This window comes from Pristis pectinata, chromosome 1 (genome assembly GCF_009764475.1).
Source record: "Pristis pectinata isolate sPriPec2 chromosome 1, sPriPec2.1.pri, whole genome shotgun sequence".
In the NCBI taxonomy this organism is placed as follows: Eukaryota; Metazoa; Chordata; class Chondrichthyes; order Rhinopristiformes; family Pristidae; genus Pristis; species Pristis pectinata.
In genome coordinates this window covers 94,769,670-94,787,106 of record NC_067405.1, presented here as the reverse complement: position 1 = coordinate 94,787,106, position 17,437 = coordinate 94,769,670, and the positions used below count along the sequence as shown (strand labels likewise).

The 17,437-nt window shown below is 43.6% G+C and overlaps 1 protein-coding gene across 5 annotated transcripts in view; it reads left to right on the top strand.

Moving 5' to 3' along the window:
* Nucleotides 1-17,437, top strand: part of smoc1 (SPARC related modular calcium binding 1) — a 230,342-nt gene that overhangs the window by 151,163 nt on the left and 61,742 nt on the right. For all 5 annotated transcript variants that reach the window (XM_052016872.1, XM_052016879.1, XM_052016864.1 and 2 more), the window contains one exon: nt 16,904-17,009. In XM_052016872.1, the coding sequence (XP_051872832.1) occupies nt 16,904-17,009 (106 nt within the window). The remainder of the gene's footprint in view (nt 1-16,903; nt 17,010-17,437) is intronic.

Below are 17,437 nucleotides of genomic sequence, written 5' to 3'. Positions count from 1 at the left end.
CTTGGCAGATAACCTACAGAGCAGTTTTTCATGTTAAGTGTCATTCCAAAGATATTCTAATGTTTAACTGAAAGAGCTTGACACAACAGCTTTGGTGGTCTTGTTACTTGATGTATGGTGGCTTTATCATTGGTAGCAGGTCAGGGAGCTTTTGGTTCTATTTGGTGTACGGAATACTAATGTCAGCTAGAAAACTGGCAGTATCTCTGACCACTCTGTCCATATTAAGTTCACTTGTGAGAATGCATTGAGATTGGAATTGCACTTGTTACTGTGAAAAAATGTAGCAAGTTATAGCATTGCAACAAAATCTTTTATTGTGAAGCTGGAGTCGCAGGTATTATTTTGAGTTATTCACTTATATGTTTCCAAATCTAGAAGCTATATCTTAATAGCCTCCACCTCGAGGTAGGTTTTAACTTTCCAAATGCCATGCGTAGTAATGTGAGACCACTTGTGGACCCTGGGAATCTGTCTAATCACTGAGATCCATTCTGTTCCAATTAGTCTCTGTGATTCAGCTCTGAGCATAATCTGAATGCTATTAAAGGTACAGACACTCTGTGATGGCCATTTCTGCATGGATCAGAATACTTTGTATTCAATGGTCATTAATTCTTTGCATTCCCTCCAATTGAATGGGGTATTGAGCACTTTAAACAACCCTTTGATGTCACAAGCTTTCATATGACATACAGTTAGCATTCAAAAATAATTAGTGACATTAGGCTGAAAATTTAAGGGGCTAAACAGGATCATTAAAGCAGCAGTGCAGAGTTGTGTGCACTGCTCCGTGACAGCAAGACTCTCTCATGCATAAAGCCCAAGGCCCCCATGCAGTGTAACAGAACTGGTGTTCTTTTTGTACTTAACGGCCTTTTCTCAGGTAGCAGAGCCCGTGAAGAGGGTTGGATAAGCCAAAGGTCGTGAAGGTGGGGTATGGTCAGGATTTTTGCAGCTCTGTTACACTGCACGGGGGCCTTGGGCTTTATACATGAGAGAGTTTTGCTGTCGCTGAGCAGTGCACGCAACTCTGCAGTGCTGCTTTAATGTTCCTGTGTAGCCCCTTAAATTTGCAACAATTCTGATTGGGAGAATCCTGGCTCTGGAGCGGCTGTAGTTGGGAACATTGAGAGTCATGGAGTGCTGGGGGTGGTGGTGGTCATTGAGATGTTGTCAGTCTGCTGGCCAGTTGGATGGAGGTTGGGTTATACTGGGCAGGATCAGTTGGGATACCATGGGTGGCAGTGAGGAGTTGGATCAAGGGCTCTGATGGATTTTTAATAAATTTAAGTATCTGAGAGAGAATCTTTTGGGGAATGGGGGTGGCAAACACTAAGAGAACCACTTAGAGGGGTCAGTCCTAGGGGATGTCAGGACATGGTCTGCCTCGCTGCAATTGGCCCAAGCCTTGCTTACGTTATCATAATCTTCCTGGAATTCTGTGCTAACGATAGCAAAAACCTACTTTCCAGGCTATTCAACATTAATGAGCATGCCTGGGAGACCTCTTTGCATCCAGGGCAGAGGGGATCCAGAACATATTCCTGGGAGTGCACAGCACATGCCTGAGTTATCCAACGTGTTTAGCAGCCAGGTTTCCATAGAACACAAAATAGTTATGCTAAACGATTGAATTTTTGGAACACTGGGTTCTTGGAGCATATTTAAATTCTTAAACTAGAATTTGCAGGCGAATAAATTAAAATGAGTCATTTTGAATCCAGTAGTCAAAAAGCAAAAAAAAAAATTGCTGAAGCTGGAGATCAGAAATAAAAACGGAAAATGTTGGAAATACTCAGCAGGTCAATTGGCATTTGTGGAGATAGGAACAGGAGTTAGCATCCTTTGAATCCTCTGTTTCACTCATGTTTGACCAGGTTGGAGTAACTGTTATGCTGTGAACAACACACTTTGTGTGGCACTTCCCTCCCTGGTGTAATGTACAGCTCAACTGCTGCCTGAGCTAAATCACACAAGTAGGTGAATTGTGGGAATGTTAGTAGAGTCACACAGGTCAATCTGAAACACCCTTGTCTTCAGTAATGCCTTGTACTGCTTCCTAATAGAGAAATGTTATAAAATTGAAATGCAGTTTCTTTGAATAAAACAACCCATGCAACAGTGTGTCTTACCTAGACAAATAACTTTGGGAATGACTTTAGTCCAGGATGTTTCTCTTCCAGTCAAAGATGGCTAACCTCTTATCCTGAGACAGTTCCGTAGTACTGGACCCTCCCAAACAGAGGAATCTGCTGGTCCGCATTTAAATCTCTCAAACCCGCTCAGGAATTTCATGCGAAGCAACAGCCACGTAGAGCAGACAGTTACTGTGTCATTCTGGTAGTTGAGGTAATGACAGCAGCTGTAGTTGAATGTAAGGGCTAAGACTACGCAATGTTTGAAGTCTGTATTTTTGGTGGACTCATCATTAGACCTCATTTTCTACCCACCAGTAGATGAGGGTCTTGATTTGAAGCACGGCAGAATGGGGATTTGGGGGCTGTACTCTCAGGATCTGTACTTGCAAGTGTTCGAAAGATTCGAAAGGAAGCAAGACTCTGGTTAATAATTTGGTCAGCAGAGGCTTACTGTGACTGGCAGTCACATCAGCTGGGTCTTTGTTTGCAGTAAGATCCTGTTCTTAAGAGTTTAAGGCACTGGCCCAACTAACACAAACAGTGTTTTTTTTTCTTTTTTATTTGGCTATTGCACTCAAATTCACATGGTCCTTAAGTTTCCAGATTCTTTGTTTAGAAAGTAAAAAGTGATCTTTATTTTTAATACTGACTGAAGTAAAAGTGGAAGCAAGGTAAAGATGGGAGAATTGGGGAGGTCTGAAAGAATTTTATTACCAAAATAAATTGAAAAGGTCTGAGCTTTACCTGAAGAGATCAGCTTCCTTTCTTTACGATACGAATAACAGTGTGAATTGGTTGCTGTGTTGGCATCTTGTTCAGTCTTTTTATGGAGCTGAAATTATCAGTTGAGTGAACTAGTGGCAGGAGGATCATGCATATTTTATGGCTGATGCCAATAAAATCCACAAATTGACTTAAATAAGAGGCTTATTCTCTAGTCTATCCCGATTTATCATGCATGGTTCACAGGCAAGAGTGGCAGGCAGCTGATTTGTCCAGCGCTATGGATGTCCTTCTTTTCACAGAGGGTCATGAGCCTCTGGAGCTATCTACCTAGGAGGACTGGAGGCATCTACCTAGGACTCTGGAGGCTAGATTAGAGGAGATATTTAAAGAAGAGCATTTGAAAGGTCAGCGAACTAAGGGCTGTGGGGGAATTGGTGCAGAAGGAGAGTTGAGGCCTGGGGCAGATCAACCACGATCATGTTGAATGGCCATGGGGAGGTGTGAGGAGCCTGGTGGCCTACTCCTGCTTCTGTTCTTCTATATCAGGCTGGTGAACTTTCATTGGAACATTTACCAATATAGAAAAGATCATTGTCCTAAAATGTTAACACTGCTGCCTGACCTTCTGAGTATCCCACTGCTTTTTAAAGACGTTTCAGATTTCCAGCATCTATAGTTTGTTGCTGTTTTTTACACGAGTAGTATCATGAAGCTGATTTATCAGGTGGAGTGTGTGCTTCCATTGCTAGATATTGGCATAATTTGGCCATGAAGGGTTGCTGCGTCATTTAACCAGGTCAATGCTCATCTGACTTGGAGTCATACAGCACAGAACAGACCCTTTGACCTACCAAATCTGAGCTCACCATGAAGTACCTGTTTTGCACTAAGCCTACGTTAATTCCTCTTTTATTCTCCCCTCATTCCCATCCCCTCACCTGCACACTAAGGGCTATTTACAATGGCCAGTTAACCTACCAATCTGCACGTCTTTGGGATGTGGGAGGAAACTAAAGCACCCAGGGGAAACCCACACAGTCACAGGGAGAACGTGAAAACTCCACGTAGACAGTGCCCGAGGTTGGGATTGAACCCAGGTCTCTGGACTGTGAGCCAGTGGCTCGACTAGCTGCTCCACCATGTCACACACAGGAGTTGTACATTGTTCTGGAACCTTACCTAGCATGACTCCTAGCGATTTAAATCTTGAAAGCTTTAATTATCCCAGTTTTATGCTCATAGCTGTCCTTCTAATTCTCATAAGTGCTCTTTTAATTCTCTTTATGTGTCAGAATTTTGCAGTGGCCAACTGCAATTGGCCGCACTGTCTTGCAGCTCCCTGGACCACTCCACTCCTCAGATTATTTGGCAACATGGGCAGAAAAAATCTAATTGTCTCTGTGCCACATCACTTAGTCCAATAACTCACCAAGAGCTTTACATCGTGATGCCCTAAATACAGTAATAATTGTAAATGCTGGAAACAATCCGCAAATTAGGTAACATCCAGGAAAGAGAAACGGACTTAATGTTTCAGGCCAAAGACCACATGTCAGATACCCTGAGGAGGTGCCTTCAACCTGAAACATTAACTCTGTTTCTCTTTCCACAGATCCTGCCTAATCTTTCTGTTTTTATGTCAGATTTCTAACATCTGCAGTTTCTTGATCTACATTAATAACAGTGCAAGATAAACTATAGACTTACATCAGTTGATACTCCAGATGACTGTTTCATTTTCTTGTTTATCAGTCCATTCTCTGGATGGTACCTATTGAAAAGTCATTAAAGAGCTTTTCAGCGATATCATTGCCAATATCTGCCAGCAGATATCCATTGCCAGCATTGTTTTAGATAATTAAATGTGCAGTGGTAGCTTCTATTGGGTTCATGAGGGCAGACCCTGTTTACTAATCAGATTGGATTTAACCACAAACTAGAACGCTCAATTTAGCTGCTGTGTGTGACCAATAAAGATATCTTATTGTGGTAAGATACTTATAATTACTGAGCTGGGGTAGTTTAAGCCTGGCATAATATTCCTAGCTGCTGGTATTACTGTTACTGTAGATATTTAAGAGGCATTTCGACAGACACAAACAGGCAGGGAATGGAGGGATATAGACCATGTGCAGGCAGATTAGATTGGCACCATGGTTGGCACAGACATTGTGGGCTGAAGGACCTGTTCCTGTGTTGTCCTGTTCTATGATTCACCACCAGTTCCAAATGTTTCTATCGCTACAATCATGGGTGAAGCTTCTGAGAAAGTTCAAGAAAGTTTCTGTTGGTGTACATAGCAGGTGGGAACAGTGAGCGATCCCACCCTACGTGCCGCACACTGCCACCCTTGCCAGAATCTGTGCACGTGAACCTAATTGCTTTTTCACGATATAACTCCTTGCTTGTAGGAGCTCTTCCAAAACCATAGGGAAATTCCGTGTTCTACTGCAGCTTGTGTAAAAGGTTCTCACCTGGCATGTCTGGAAGGGAAGCTGATGGAAAATTTCTAAAGTGTTTTGTTTAGCTGGACTTAGTACATTGTGGGAACTTTAGTACAGTGTATTGTGATACGTGGAGAGCAGTACGTGATTGGTCATAGCGGAAATTGTAAACTGAAGACACTTACCCTGAGGGGTTAATGGCGCTCTAGTGAAAGTTGTAAGTAGAGCAAAACCTATATTGTGACTTTAGTCAATGCACTGGTGTATTTACGAATGTAAGGTGCTGGGGCCACTTGAGTCAAAGGCCAGGTCACTTGGGAATTCAGGAACACTCTCTGGAGAAACATCTCCTGGGTTCTGAGGCAGGAGAATGGCAGAAATAGAAAGTCTAGCCCTCATGCTGTCAGATCTCTCCCTTGTTTCTTCTGATCTTAGTTAATTATTGAATAAGAATTCCTGTGAAATGGGGATTGCTTTGATGTGCTTCTCCACCTTGCAGTGGGATGGCGAGGAAACAGTAGAAAATTGGGTGCTGCACTGATAATACCCAGCTTCCAATTGCCCACATTAGGTCCGTATCCTTCAATGCCTTGCCTATTTAAGTGTTTGTCTAAATGTATCTTAAGCATGGTAATTTTGTCTAATTCCACCATCTCCTTTGGCAGCACATTCCAGATATCAACCACTCTCCGTGTAAAAGACTTTTACCCCTCAGATTCCCTTTAAAACTCCCACCTCTCACCTTAAACCTATGCCCTTTTGCTTTTGATGTCCCTACAACAGGAAAAAGATTTTGACTATCTACGCCTCTCAACATTATATACTTCTGTCAGGTCACATCTCGGCCTCCATTGCTCCAGGGAAAACAAGCCCAGCCTCTCCAATCTCACCCCAGAACTAAAGTCATCCAATCCAGACAACAGCTGGTGAGTCTCCCCTGCACTGTCTCCAGTGCAATCACATCCTTTACATCTCCTAACTCTCACCTTAAAGCTATACCCCTCTTGTTTTTGATATCACTACAATTCCTGTGCTGATATGTTGGACAGCACTCCAAAACTCAGCAAGGGCACAGCATGTACCCTGGGTGGGTGACTTCCATTTCTTCCAACAGTGGCTGAGTAGACCAGCACTGCCCAAGCTGGCAGAGTCCTGAGGAGACAGTTGTCAGACCAGGTCTGCAGAGGGAAAACCTACTTGACCTCAAACTTTCTGGTCTACCTGGAACAAATACATCTGTCCATGAACGGTAGTAGTTGGAGTGACCAACCGCATAGATCTGATGGAGAAGTCCACCTTTACGTAGAGGACACCCACCCTCATTGTGTGGAACTACCATAGTGCCAAGTGGGGTAGAAACGGATGTAGCAGGTTGTAGCTCAGCATTTGTGAGGTGCCACAAGCCATCAAAGCAGCACAACTGTGTTTGACCAGAATCTGTAGCCTTACAGTCTGGAATCTTTCTCACACTACTATTATAATAAATCTGTCCATGGTTTCACAAAGCAAGACCCAGAGAACACTGAGATAGGAGCTGATAAATAGCAAGCAACATTGCCTGCACCTGTGCTGAACCAATGATCACTTCTTCTGAGAGAGAAAGAGAGAGAACAACCATCAGCACAACTTTCAACAGCATTACTGTTGCCGAGATGTCCTACTGTCAACATTCTGCAAGTCAGCATTGATCAGGAACTTGACTGGAGCAAGCATATTAATACTCTGGACTGAGAGTGTGAATCTTACTGCAGGTGACTCTCCTCCTGAGCCTCTCCACCATCCAGAATGCACGAGCTGGGAATGCTCTCTGAATGAGTGCAGCTCCAACACTTAAGGCCAGACCACCCAGAACAAAGCAGCCTGCTTGACTGACATAGTATCCGCCACTTAAAGCCTTTTCCCCTCCAGAGGCCACAGAGTGTACCAAGCACAGAACACGTTGCAGTTACTCACTGGTCTGACAGCATCTCCCATATCTAAAACAAGAGGGCATAGGTTTAAAGTAAGGGGTAATTGGTTCAGAGGGGATCTGAGGAAGAATCTTTTCTACCCAGAAGGTGACTGGAATCTGGAAGGCACTGCCTGAGTGGGTGATAGAGGCAGGTACGCTCACAACATCTAGGACGTGTCTAGATGAACACACATATCACCAAGGCATAGAATGCTATGAACCAAGTGCTGGTAAATGGGAATAGATTAGATTAGATTAGTTTATTGTCAAATACACCAGGATGCAATGAAATTCTTTGTTCGTATGAGCTCACAGAGTAAACAGATGCACTCTAGCAATAAATACAATGATGAGCACAAAACAACAGAATAGTGCAAAAGTCATGGTACAACCTGAAGTAGTGCAAAGAAAAAGATACTGAAGTGACATTTGTGGAATAACTGAGAGAAGTAGAGTTAAGAGTACACGGCTGCACCACTGAGAACGGAGTGTGAAAGAGGTGATTGGTTCAGCAGTCTGACAGTAGTGGGGAAGAAGCTGTTCCTAAGTCTGGATGTCTGGGCTTTCAAGCTCCTGTACCTTCTCCCAGAAGGTAGAAGGGGGACTGGCCAGGGAGGCAGGCATCTTTGACGATACCAGTAGCCTTCCTGAAGCAGCATACCATGGCAATGGACTGGATGGAAGGAAGGATGAACTGGGCTGTGTTCATCACTGTCTGCAGGTTCAGTCAGTCAAGAGCAGAGCAGTTGCCATAACAGGCTGAGATGCAACCTGTCAGGATACTTTCTTTAGTGTATCTGAAGAAGTTCAAGAGAATCCTCATGGGCGTGCCAAATCTTCGCAGGCGCCTAAGAAAGTGAATATGCTGATGTGCTTTCTTGCTCATCACATCAGTGTGAAGGGACCAGGTGAGGTTGCTAATGATATGGATGCCAAGGGACTTGAAGCTGTCCACCATCTCTACAGCAGCTCTGTTGATGAGGGCAGGGTTGTGTTCATCCCCTCCACCCCTGCTTCCTTTGGTCAACAACCAACTCTTTTGCTTTGCTGATGTTAAGGGCTGGTTTGTTGTTCTGACACAAGGTTTGCGACCTCTTTCCTGCACTCCGTCGCATCATTGTTGTTGATCCAGCCGATAACAGCGATATCACGGCAAACTTGAAGATCGAGTTGGTGTTGTATTTGGCCACACAGTCATAGGTATACAGGAAGCAGAGCAGGGGACTGAGTCCACAACCCCGAGGAACACCAGTGTTGAGGGTCAGGGTGGATGAAATGTTCTGACCAGTTCCAACCGACAGTCTGCCAGTCAGGAAGTCAAGAAGCCAGTTGCAGATGGGGGCCCCCCAAGGCCAATGTCTATGAGTTTAGTTGTGATTATGGTGTTGAAGGCTGAGCTGTAGTCAATGAACAGCATCCTGACAGACATATTCTTATTGTCAAGGATTAGTACAGATAGGTCCTTGATGATGTGGACTGAAGGGCCTGTTTCTGTGCTGCATGACTCCGATCTGTGACCGTTACTAGGTAAACACTGAATTTAGAGTACTAAGTTGGAAGCTCAAGCATATGACTGCTTCACCACACTCGCCACCCCCTCTCCTTTCAGCACTCTAAAGGAACTGTTTCCTTCACAATGCTGTATCTACTTTCCATCCGTATTAACAGCTTGTCCCCTTCTTGTCACAACTTACCATGCAAGCGCAGAAGATGCAATACCTGCCCCTGTTCCCCCTGTCATTAGGGGATCCAAACATTCCTTCCAACTGAAGCATGGATTTAGTAGGAATACTTCCAGTTTAGTGTTCAGTATTCAATGCTCACGATGTGGTCTCCACTTTATCGGAGAAACCAAATACAGGTCTGTCGACCGCTTAGCAGGACACCTCAGTAAACTCTTCCCAGCATCTTGTTGCTTTTCCATCTGGATTCCAGCATCTGCAGTCCTTTGTTTCTCGATAAACTCTGCAAGGGTGACCTTGAGCTTCCAGCCACCTGCCACTTTAATTTGATACAAGAACCTCAACCTGAAGAATTAACTCTTGTTTCTCTTCCTAGAAATGCTGCCTGATCTACCGAGTGTTTCTAGCATTTTCTATATTTTGTTTGAGGTTTCCAGCATCTGCAGGTATTTTGTTTGGACCATCGTTCATATTTTTTGATTTTTTTGCTGACTTTTAGTTGTTGCCTCGTTTGCCAATAAATCCACAATCAAAACGTTAAGGATCGTATCACACGATATATTAAGGAGGATGTGGTTATAAACTCTACACATGGCGCATAAAGCTCTATTATGAGAACAAAACACTCAGACACTCTCGATGTAAGAATTCACAGAAATTTAACAGATGCAGACCCATCAATTACTTTCTAATTCAGTATCCTGTACACATTTAGAATGGATTAAAAAAAAATACTAGTGGAATCTGGGAAACTGAGAAAACTGGGTTGTTTTACAATTAGTGTGTGTGGAGAACTCTACAATAAAGCTGCCTGTGTGACGTTTGTGGAACTTACAGCTGGCAATGCTGAATGAGAAGGTTCGTGATTAGTGCAACATGTCCTGCATTGCTCCATGTTAAACTGGAATAACATGAGCATGAGGGCAATTACCCATTCAAACTCTTTAAACCTGGCTAAATTTAAACAATTAATTTGCCAACTCTGCTGTATATCAGTACCCCAGCATTCAAACCAGGGAAATCACTTCAAAATGTTTAGCTCAAAGTTTATTTGGGAAAACTAAACAAAAAACTCTTGCAGAAATCACACATTGAGTGTGGGGAGTTGGCTGGGTGGGGGGTGGAAGAGAGGGCCTCACCTACAGCTTTCCAATATCTTGCGGCCATTGTGCCTCTTTATCCCTTTGGTTTGTTCAGCGTGAGTTCAAGAGAGTTTGCTGAACAGAATTGTCATTTGTGCCCAGGTCAGTTTGTTCAGGTGCACTTTTCAGAATTGTCCTCTCAACACAATGCCCAGCCACATCTGTTTGATGTTGTATTAGTTGATGTTTTCTCCACCAGCTGCGTTCGTTCAAGCTAAACGTGATAAGAAAGCTCACTCATTGTGGAGTGTTCCTCTTGCGTGGCAAAACACAAGAGAGGATTTAGTACAGATGACATGTTTCAAGGGAAGGTCTTGGCAGCGAGCTCTTTGTGCAGCACTAGCGTGCTACAACATTCGGGTTTGTTTGTCTTGCAGTAATGAGCTGATTGTACTTTGATAGACAAAGTCTGAATTCAGTAGAAATTACTTGCTGCAGTTTCTCAAACAGGTGCTGCTTGATGGCCCCAGAGCTGACAGGAAACTAATGCTTGCTTGAACTGAGCATGAATCGTTGTATTGAAGCAGCATTGATGCTTCAGCTACAAATCTGGACTTGTTCTAAACTTACTGCTAGAAAACCACCGTATCGGTCTTATGAATGTGTGCAATTCAGTGCAATGTGTGAGTGAAAATGTTTCTGCTCTTCCATGACCTGCATTGTAATAGGTCCTTCCTGATACATACATTCAACTTCTGTGTCCATTCTTTAAGTCTTTCTCTTTTGATCTTCCCTCATTCTTCAAAGTATTTCATGTTTTCCAATTATATATTTTTCTGTAATATTTTTTGTGGTTGACTTTTTGTAATTTTTTCACCTTGTAGCAGAAACTGACGTATTATATAAAAAAATGACTGTGGTTTTACTCAATTTGAAATCTCCACCTTGTATTTAATAACCAAGTACTGTTAATTTGGGTCTTTGAACGTGACTTGGAAAGCTGGGAGCTTTCAGCCTTTTCCATTACAGATCCACTCCAGAGATTTAAGGATAAACTGTAGGCCAATGCTGCCAGTCCAGTACTGACGAGGTGTTACATTGTCAGAGGGTCTATCCATGCACTATAATAGGTTACCCTCTCTTGTAGGTGTAAAAGATCCAGTGGTGTAGTATCCAAAACTGAGTAAGGGAATTATTCCTGCTGATCTGGAGAATATTTAACTCTGAAGCAGCATCGCTAAAATAAATAAACTGGTTATTTATTTCATTGCTGTCTGTAGGGCTTTGCAGTGCCCAATTTGTGCTCAGCAATTCCCACATTACAGTGATTACTCTTCAATATTCATTGGCTGTAAAGAAAGGAAGCTTATATTAGTGCCTTTCGTGGTCTTGAGTTGCTTCGGGTACTGCTTAGCCAATGATGCTCTTTTGAAGAATAGCCATTGGTAAAATGTAGGAAATGGAGCAGATACATTGCACAGCAAGCTCCCACAAACAGCAATATGGTCTATGATTGGATCCAGTTTTGTACTGTTGATTGAAAGTAAAATATTATCCAAGTTACATGGGCATGGAGGAAGGAGCATTCCCTGTATTTATTCATAATCATGTATCATTTTCACATACGTTTGGTAGGGTGAATTGGGTTGTGACTGAAACCACCAGCTGCTGTTTCTGTGATGAACGTTCCACTATTTGATGGGCGGGGACCTGTCACAAAAGATGGGACACCATCAGTGCGAGCAGTGATTCTAGTCCTGTTATATTGTGTATGACTTTCTAATGGGCTGCAGTCTGTCAACATACAACTCCCCCGCCCATTGATCTTATGGACGTGACGTTGATTAATTCTGTTCCTGTTTCGTCACGGAGTTTGGTGCATTTCTGGGGAAACAAGACAATAGTCTCTAACTTGCATCAATGTATGGAGCTAATGTACACATACCCTAAACATGGGAAAAGTCTGGCAATAAAATATTGAAAGTGTTATTGGTAAACATTATTGATAACCTATAGAAATTGATGGTGATTTTAAGATGATAGACATTCATTAAAGTTGAGGGATATGGAGAGAGAGAGCTGGAAAGTATTGTTGAAGCCAAGACTGCAATAGCCATGATTCTATTGAATGGCAGAGCACACTCAAGGGCTGATTGGCTGAATCCTGCTCTTTGCATTCTAAAGACGAAGAGTATGAAATGTGAGGAGGTTGCAAATTAGTGTGGATGTTGATAGCATTGAAGAATGTGCAGCATGGAATGAGTTGTGTGTTTCCATGTGGAGGAGGGAACATCGGCCACTAGGGAGGGAGAAACAAGATGTGACTGGTGTTGCTGGTGGGAAGGACCCAGTGTGAGATGAGGAGTCATGTGTCAGTGTAGAGAACGCATGGCCAGCTGCGTAGGCAGGGAATGAAAGGAACCATGTTCAGGAGGAGAAATTCAGTTAAAGTAGCCACAGCATGCTTGGGATAGGACCAGCAGCTAATTCATTCTAGTCCTTTCAGAACACCAAACCCACCAATGTCCTATCTCAACATCTGGCTATTTCCTGAGTGAGCCAGTATCAGCCACTTCATGCCACAGAAACCCATTTGTGAAATGAAGCCTCCCAGTTAAGTGGGTTCAACGTGATCTGGCTGGTGTCGTAAGATTGGTATACAACATATCACCATGCTTGTTCATTTAGAGTGAGTTCATTGAAGGTGCCCTGATGGGATATAGATTTCTCTTAGAAACTATTTCATATTCATCTTTCCCATAGGACAGAGGGAGGCCATTCAGCCATCAAATCTATGCTGGCCCTTAGAGCAATTCCGTCAATCTGTACTGATTTCCCTGTAACCTATTCTCTCTTACCTTCCCATTAATTCACCCCTGAATCTTTTATCACTGAGCTACACCATGGGCAATTTACAGTTGCTAATTAACCTACCAATCGGCACATCTTCTGGCAGGTGAGAGGAAATGGGAACAGTCAAGGGAGGCCCATGCAGTCAAGGGAAGAAGCAGAGGTCCACATTGAAATTGGTTGCTGGAGCTGTGAGACATCAGCTCCATTTGCTGCACCTCTGTACCACTCGTAGCTGTATACTATTTTAAAAGAAAATTGTAGTTTCTAAGATCTAACCAACCAAAGAGATCCCTTCGAGCAAGCAGAGCTTTTGATAAGGTGCTGAGATTATGATGATACAAATGTTGTAACCAGTGAGTCAGAATTAAAATGTACACAGAACATTACAGCACAGTACAGGCCCTTCGGCCCACAATGTTGTGCTGACATTTTATCCTACTCTAAGATCTATCTAACCCTTCCTTCCCACATAGTCCTCTATTTCTCTATCATTCAAGTGTCTAAGAGTCTCTTAAATGTATCTACCCCCACAGCCTCTGCCAGCAGTGCGTTCCACGCACCCACCACTCTCTGTGTAAAAAAAACTTACCCTTGACATCCCTCTTATATCTTCCTCCAATCACCTTAAAATGATGTCCCCTCGTGTTAGCCATTGTCACCCTGGGAAAACGTCTCTGACTGTCCATTCGATCTATGCCTCTTATCATTTTGTACACCTGTATCAAGTCACCTCTCATCCTCCTCTCCAAAGAGAAAAGCCCTAGCTCACTCAACCTATCCTCATAAGACAATCAAGTACTTTTTCCAAACCGGAGAAGTAGCTCCGTGACCTCCACAGTATTATTTATTGCGCTTGACAGACTTTGAAGATTAAAGGCCTTGTAAATAAAACACATTACATATTGTAATGTAATACTACTAATGTGTAAGATTTGTGGGGTGTGTTTTTGTCTAGCTTCCTCTGATCTGTGTGTATTAACTCCATTTCATTTGTTAAACTGCTCCTTCTACGTTACTATTTAAAAATCCTTATCCTGATTTTCTTTTCCATTGAACAAAAGGATAAATTGAATAAAAAAAATCAAAATGGCTTTCTGCCAGGTGTTCTATTGCCAAGCTAATGATGTCACTGACAGACTATTATCCCTTCAAGCCCATGATGACATTGCCTTTTATTTGCTTAGCGCGCAGACCTATTACAAGTATGCAGGTTGGAAGAAGTAACAAGGTTTAATTTGCTCCAGTTTTTGTTTTTTCCACTCTGCTGGCAAATCAAGCATTTCATGCTCAACCCTAATTGGTCTGGAGCTAATGGTGGTCGGCTGAAGTTCAATAGGTGTAGGTAATTCCTGCTCTGGTGTTGCCCAGGAGTTTGAGAATTCTAACCCAGTAATCAAGGAGAAATGGTGATTTGATTTACGAGTCAGATTGGTGGGTGACTTGGAGGGGAACCTGTAGATGGCATTGTTCCTATGCCTCTGCTGACCTCATCTCTCTGGATGGTACTGGTCACAGTTTGGCTGGTGGTGTTAAGGAAGCCGTCACGCATCTTAAAGATGATACAAGTGGCAGCCACAGTGTGCCATTGTTGGAGGGAATGGATGTTTCAGGTGGTGGATGGGACGCCAATCAAGTGGACTGTTTTGCTTTGGATGGTATTGACTCTTTAACATTGTTGGAGCTAGGCTCATCCAGGTGACTGGAAAGTATTCCATCACATCCGGACTTGTAGATGGTAGAAGAGGCTTTGGGGTCAGAAGGAGGGTCACTTGGCTTGCGATACCCAGCCACTAAATGGCTCTTCTAGCCATTGAATTGATGTAACTGGTTTTAGTCAATTTTTGGTTCTTGAGAACTGGTGGTGGGAATTTGGTGATGTTAGGTAAAATAGTAGTATCTATGGTTGGAGATGGTCATTGCTCACCACTTCTGTGGCTCTAATGTTGTTTAATTCTTGCTGAATGTGGGTGTGAACTTCATTATGTGAAGAGTTGGGAGTGGAACTGAACACTGTGGTCGTCGAGCAGCAACCCCAACTTTGACGTAGCCAGGTTGTGTCCTGAGGATCTCCTGCAGTGATACCTAGGGGCAGAGGCGATTGACCGTGCAGCTGTAAGCAACATGAGGGTGGCACAGTGGTGCAGCAAATGGTGCTGCCTCACTGCTCCAGTGACCTAGGTTCAATCCCGACTTCCAGTGCCCCCCTGCGGAGTTTGCACATTCTCCCCGTATGGGTTTCCTCTGGGTGCTCCAGCTTCCTCCCACATCCCATAGAAGTGTGGGTCAGTAGGTTAATTGGTCACTGTCAATTACTTCTGGTGTTGGTGGGTAGTGGGAGAATAGGGTAGAGTTGGTGGGCATATTTGGAGAGAATAGATTGCAAGAAAAGTAAGTGGGGGGGGATGGGACTGTTGGGATTGTTCTGAGAGCTAGCATAGAGGATGGACTGAATGGCCTCATTTCTCATGCAAAATATGAAAATTCTTCGAAACTGGATTCTCACTGTGTGTAGCTGTGCTCACCGATAGAAATGGGTGTTGTTAATTGTGGGTGAGTTTTGTGGTGTCAGTCTTCTGGCCCCAGTGGCCCCTGTAGTTGGTGTACAAAAACAGCACCAATTTTCTGTTCCACTTTCTTCTGGGAATGATGATGATTAAGGACGTTGCCTCTCGGCTTTTGACGCCCAGCTCAATTTCACTGCTGGCTCCCACCACCGCTCCCACTGCCTCTAAATTGACGGACTGCTGTCTGACTTCCAGTGCGGGCTGACCAGAAATCTCCACCAAATAAATATTGGGATGCCTGCAGCCATTTTCTTTGGCCTCCATCACAAGTTTCTTTCTTTACCCAATGTCTCCATCCCTCTCCCCGGGATCAGGGACTGAGCCAGATTGTTCTCCATCTTGTTGCCACGTTCCTCCTGAGATGAGCTGCAGGTTAAGCCATCCCTCACACCAACTGTTTCCACCTCCCAACTTCTCCCTCTGCCTTGGCTTGTCTACTGCTGAAACTCTTGCCCCCAGCCTTCCTCATTCTACCTTCTGTAAGTTCACCCTCCAGCACTATTACTTGTATCCTACTTTGCACCAAGTCCCGACCACCCATCACCCTTGTGCTTGTGACAGTAGTTGCAAGTAAAGCAAGGTTTCAAAATTCTTCTTGTTTTCAATGCACTCCAATGCTCCCCCTTGTTGAACTCTGTCATCCCCTCCAGGCTTGTAACCCTTTGAGATATCTGCACTCTTTTTAATTCTTTGTTTGTTCCTGTATTTAATCACTGGTAGCTGCCAAGACAAGTTGGGAATTCAACCCCCCCCCCCCCCCCCCCCAATATCTCCCTCTCCCTCCTCTTTAAGATGTGTTTTAAAAACTACCTCTTTTTAACCAAGCTTTTGGACATTTCTCCTGTTTTCTCCCATGAGACTTGGTTTGTTTCTTCATTGCATTCGAAGCTCTAAGTAACCACAGGTCCTCTTCCTCAGAGGAAAAAGTGCATAGGTGCAAGTGATGCTGATTTCACCTTGGTGGCAATGAGGAGAGAAGGAAATAAGTATTCTTTTAAATTATCAGTCAGGTTTCTGTTAAGAGAGAATTCCTTGAATGCTGAAGTTGATGGCAACAAGCAGACTTTAGAAATGTGTGCATGAGAAATGTGTCGCGGCCCTCTTGTTGAGATGTCAACTGTTTATCCAATGAAGTAGATTCCCGGAAGAACATTTGTTATGCAAGTCACTTATGTTTCTGATGTTATAACTGGGTTCTGTTTCATAGTTTACGGGCAATTTGTACTACCCAGTTGCGTGATTTAATTGGGAATAAGCTGACTCTTTGAGTGGAACGAGCTTGACCCTTTCACCCCCTTCCCCTAGGCCATATGGGCCACAGAAATCACTTCTGATTGGAAAGGAAATGATGACAAATAAATCACAGCTCTACTGGGCAGGCCAAAGGTCAAAAACTCTACTTTTCAGCCACACTTGCTGCTATTACAGTTATTACTATTGACCTCTCTCACCTTCTGCAGGTTGCCCGGGAGCGAAGAAGTTGGAGTTCATAACCAGTGTTCTGGATGCCCTGACCACAGACATGGTGCAAGCAATCAACTCGCCAGCACCTGCCGCAGGAGGAAGGTATGTGCCCAATTACTGACTGTGGGGAGAGATGGAGAGCACTGACCCTGGTCACCTCCAGGGCAACAGGCATTTGGGTGGACTTTCACATCCCACATGGCGAACTCAAAGGATGGCGTGTCTTTTACATTCCTTTCTCAGTGTCCCTGAGCACTTCTTGGCCAATTAGTACTTTACAATGGTGCTTACACCTTAAATGCTTTTTTACAATTTGTGCACAATAAATGATTGGATAATCTGACCATTTTTTTTAAAGAGATGCTGATCGAGGGATAATAATTGCCCAGCACTCCAGTGATAAATCCCCTGCTCTTTCTTACTTATTATGACACAGGAGAAGGCCACCCAGCCCGTCCTGTCCCGATGGACAGGGGTAATGGATAAGGAGGAGTATGGAATTGCTCTGTCCCAACAATGTCCCCTTTTGA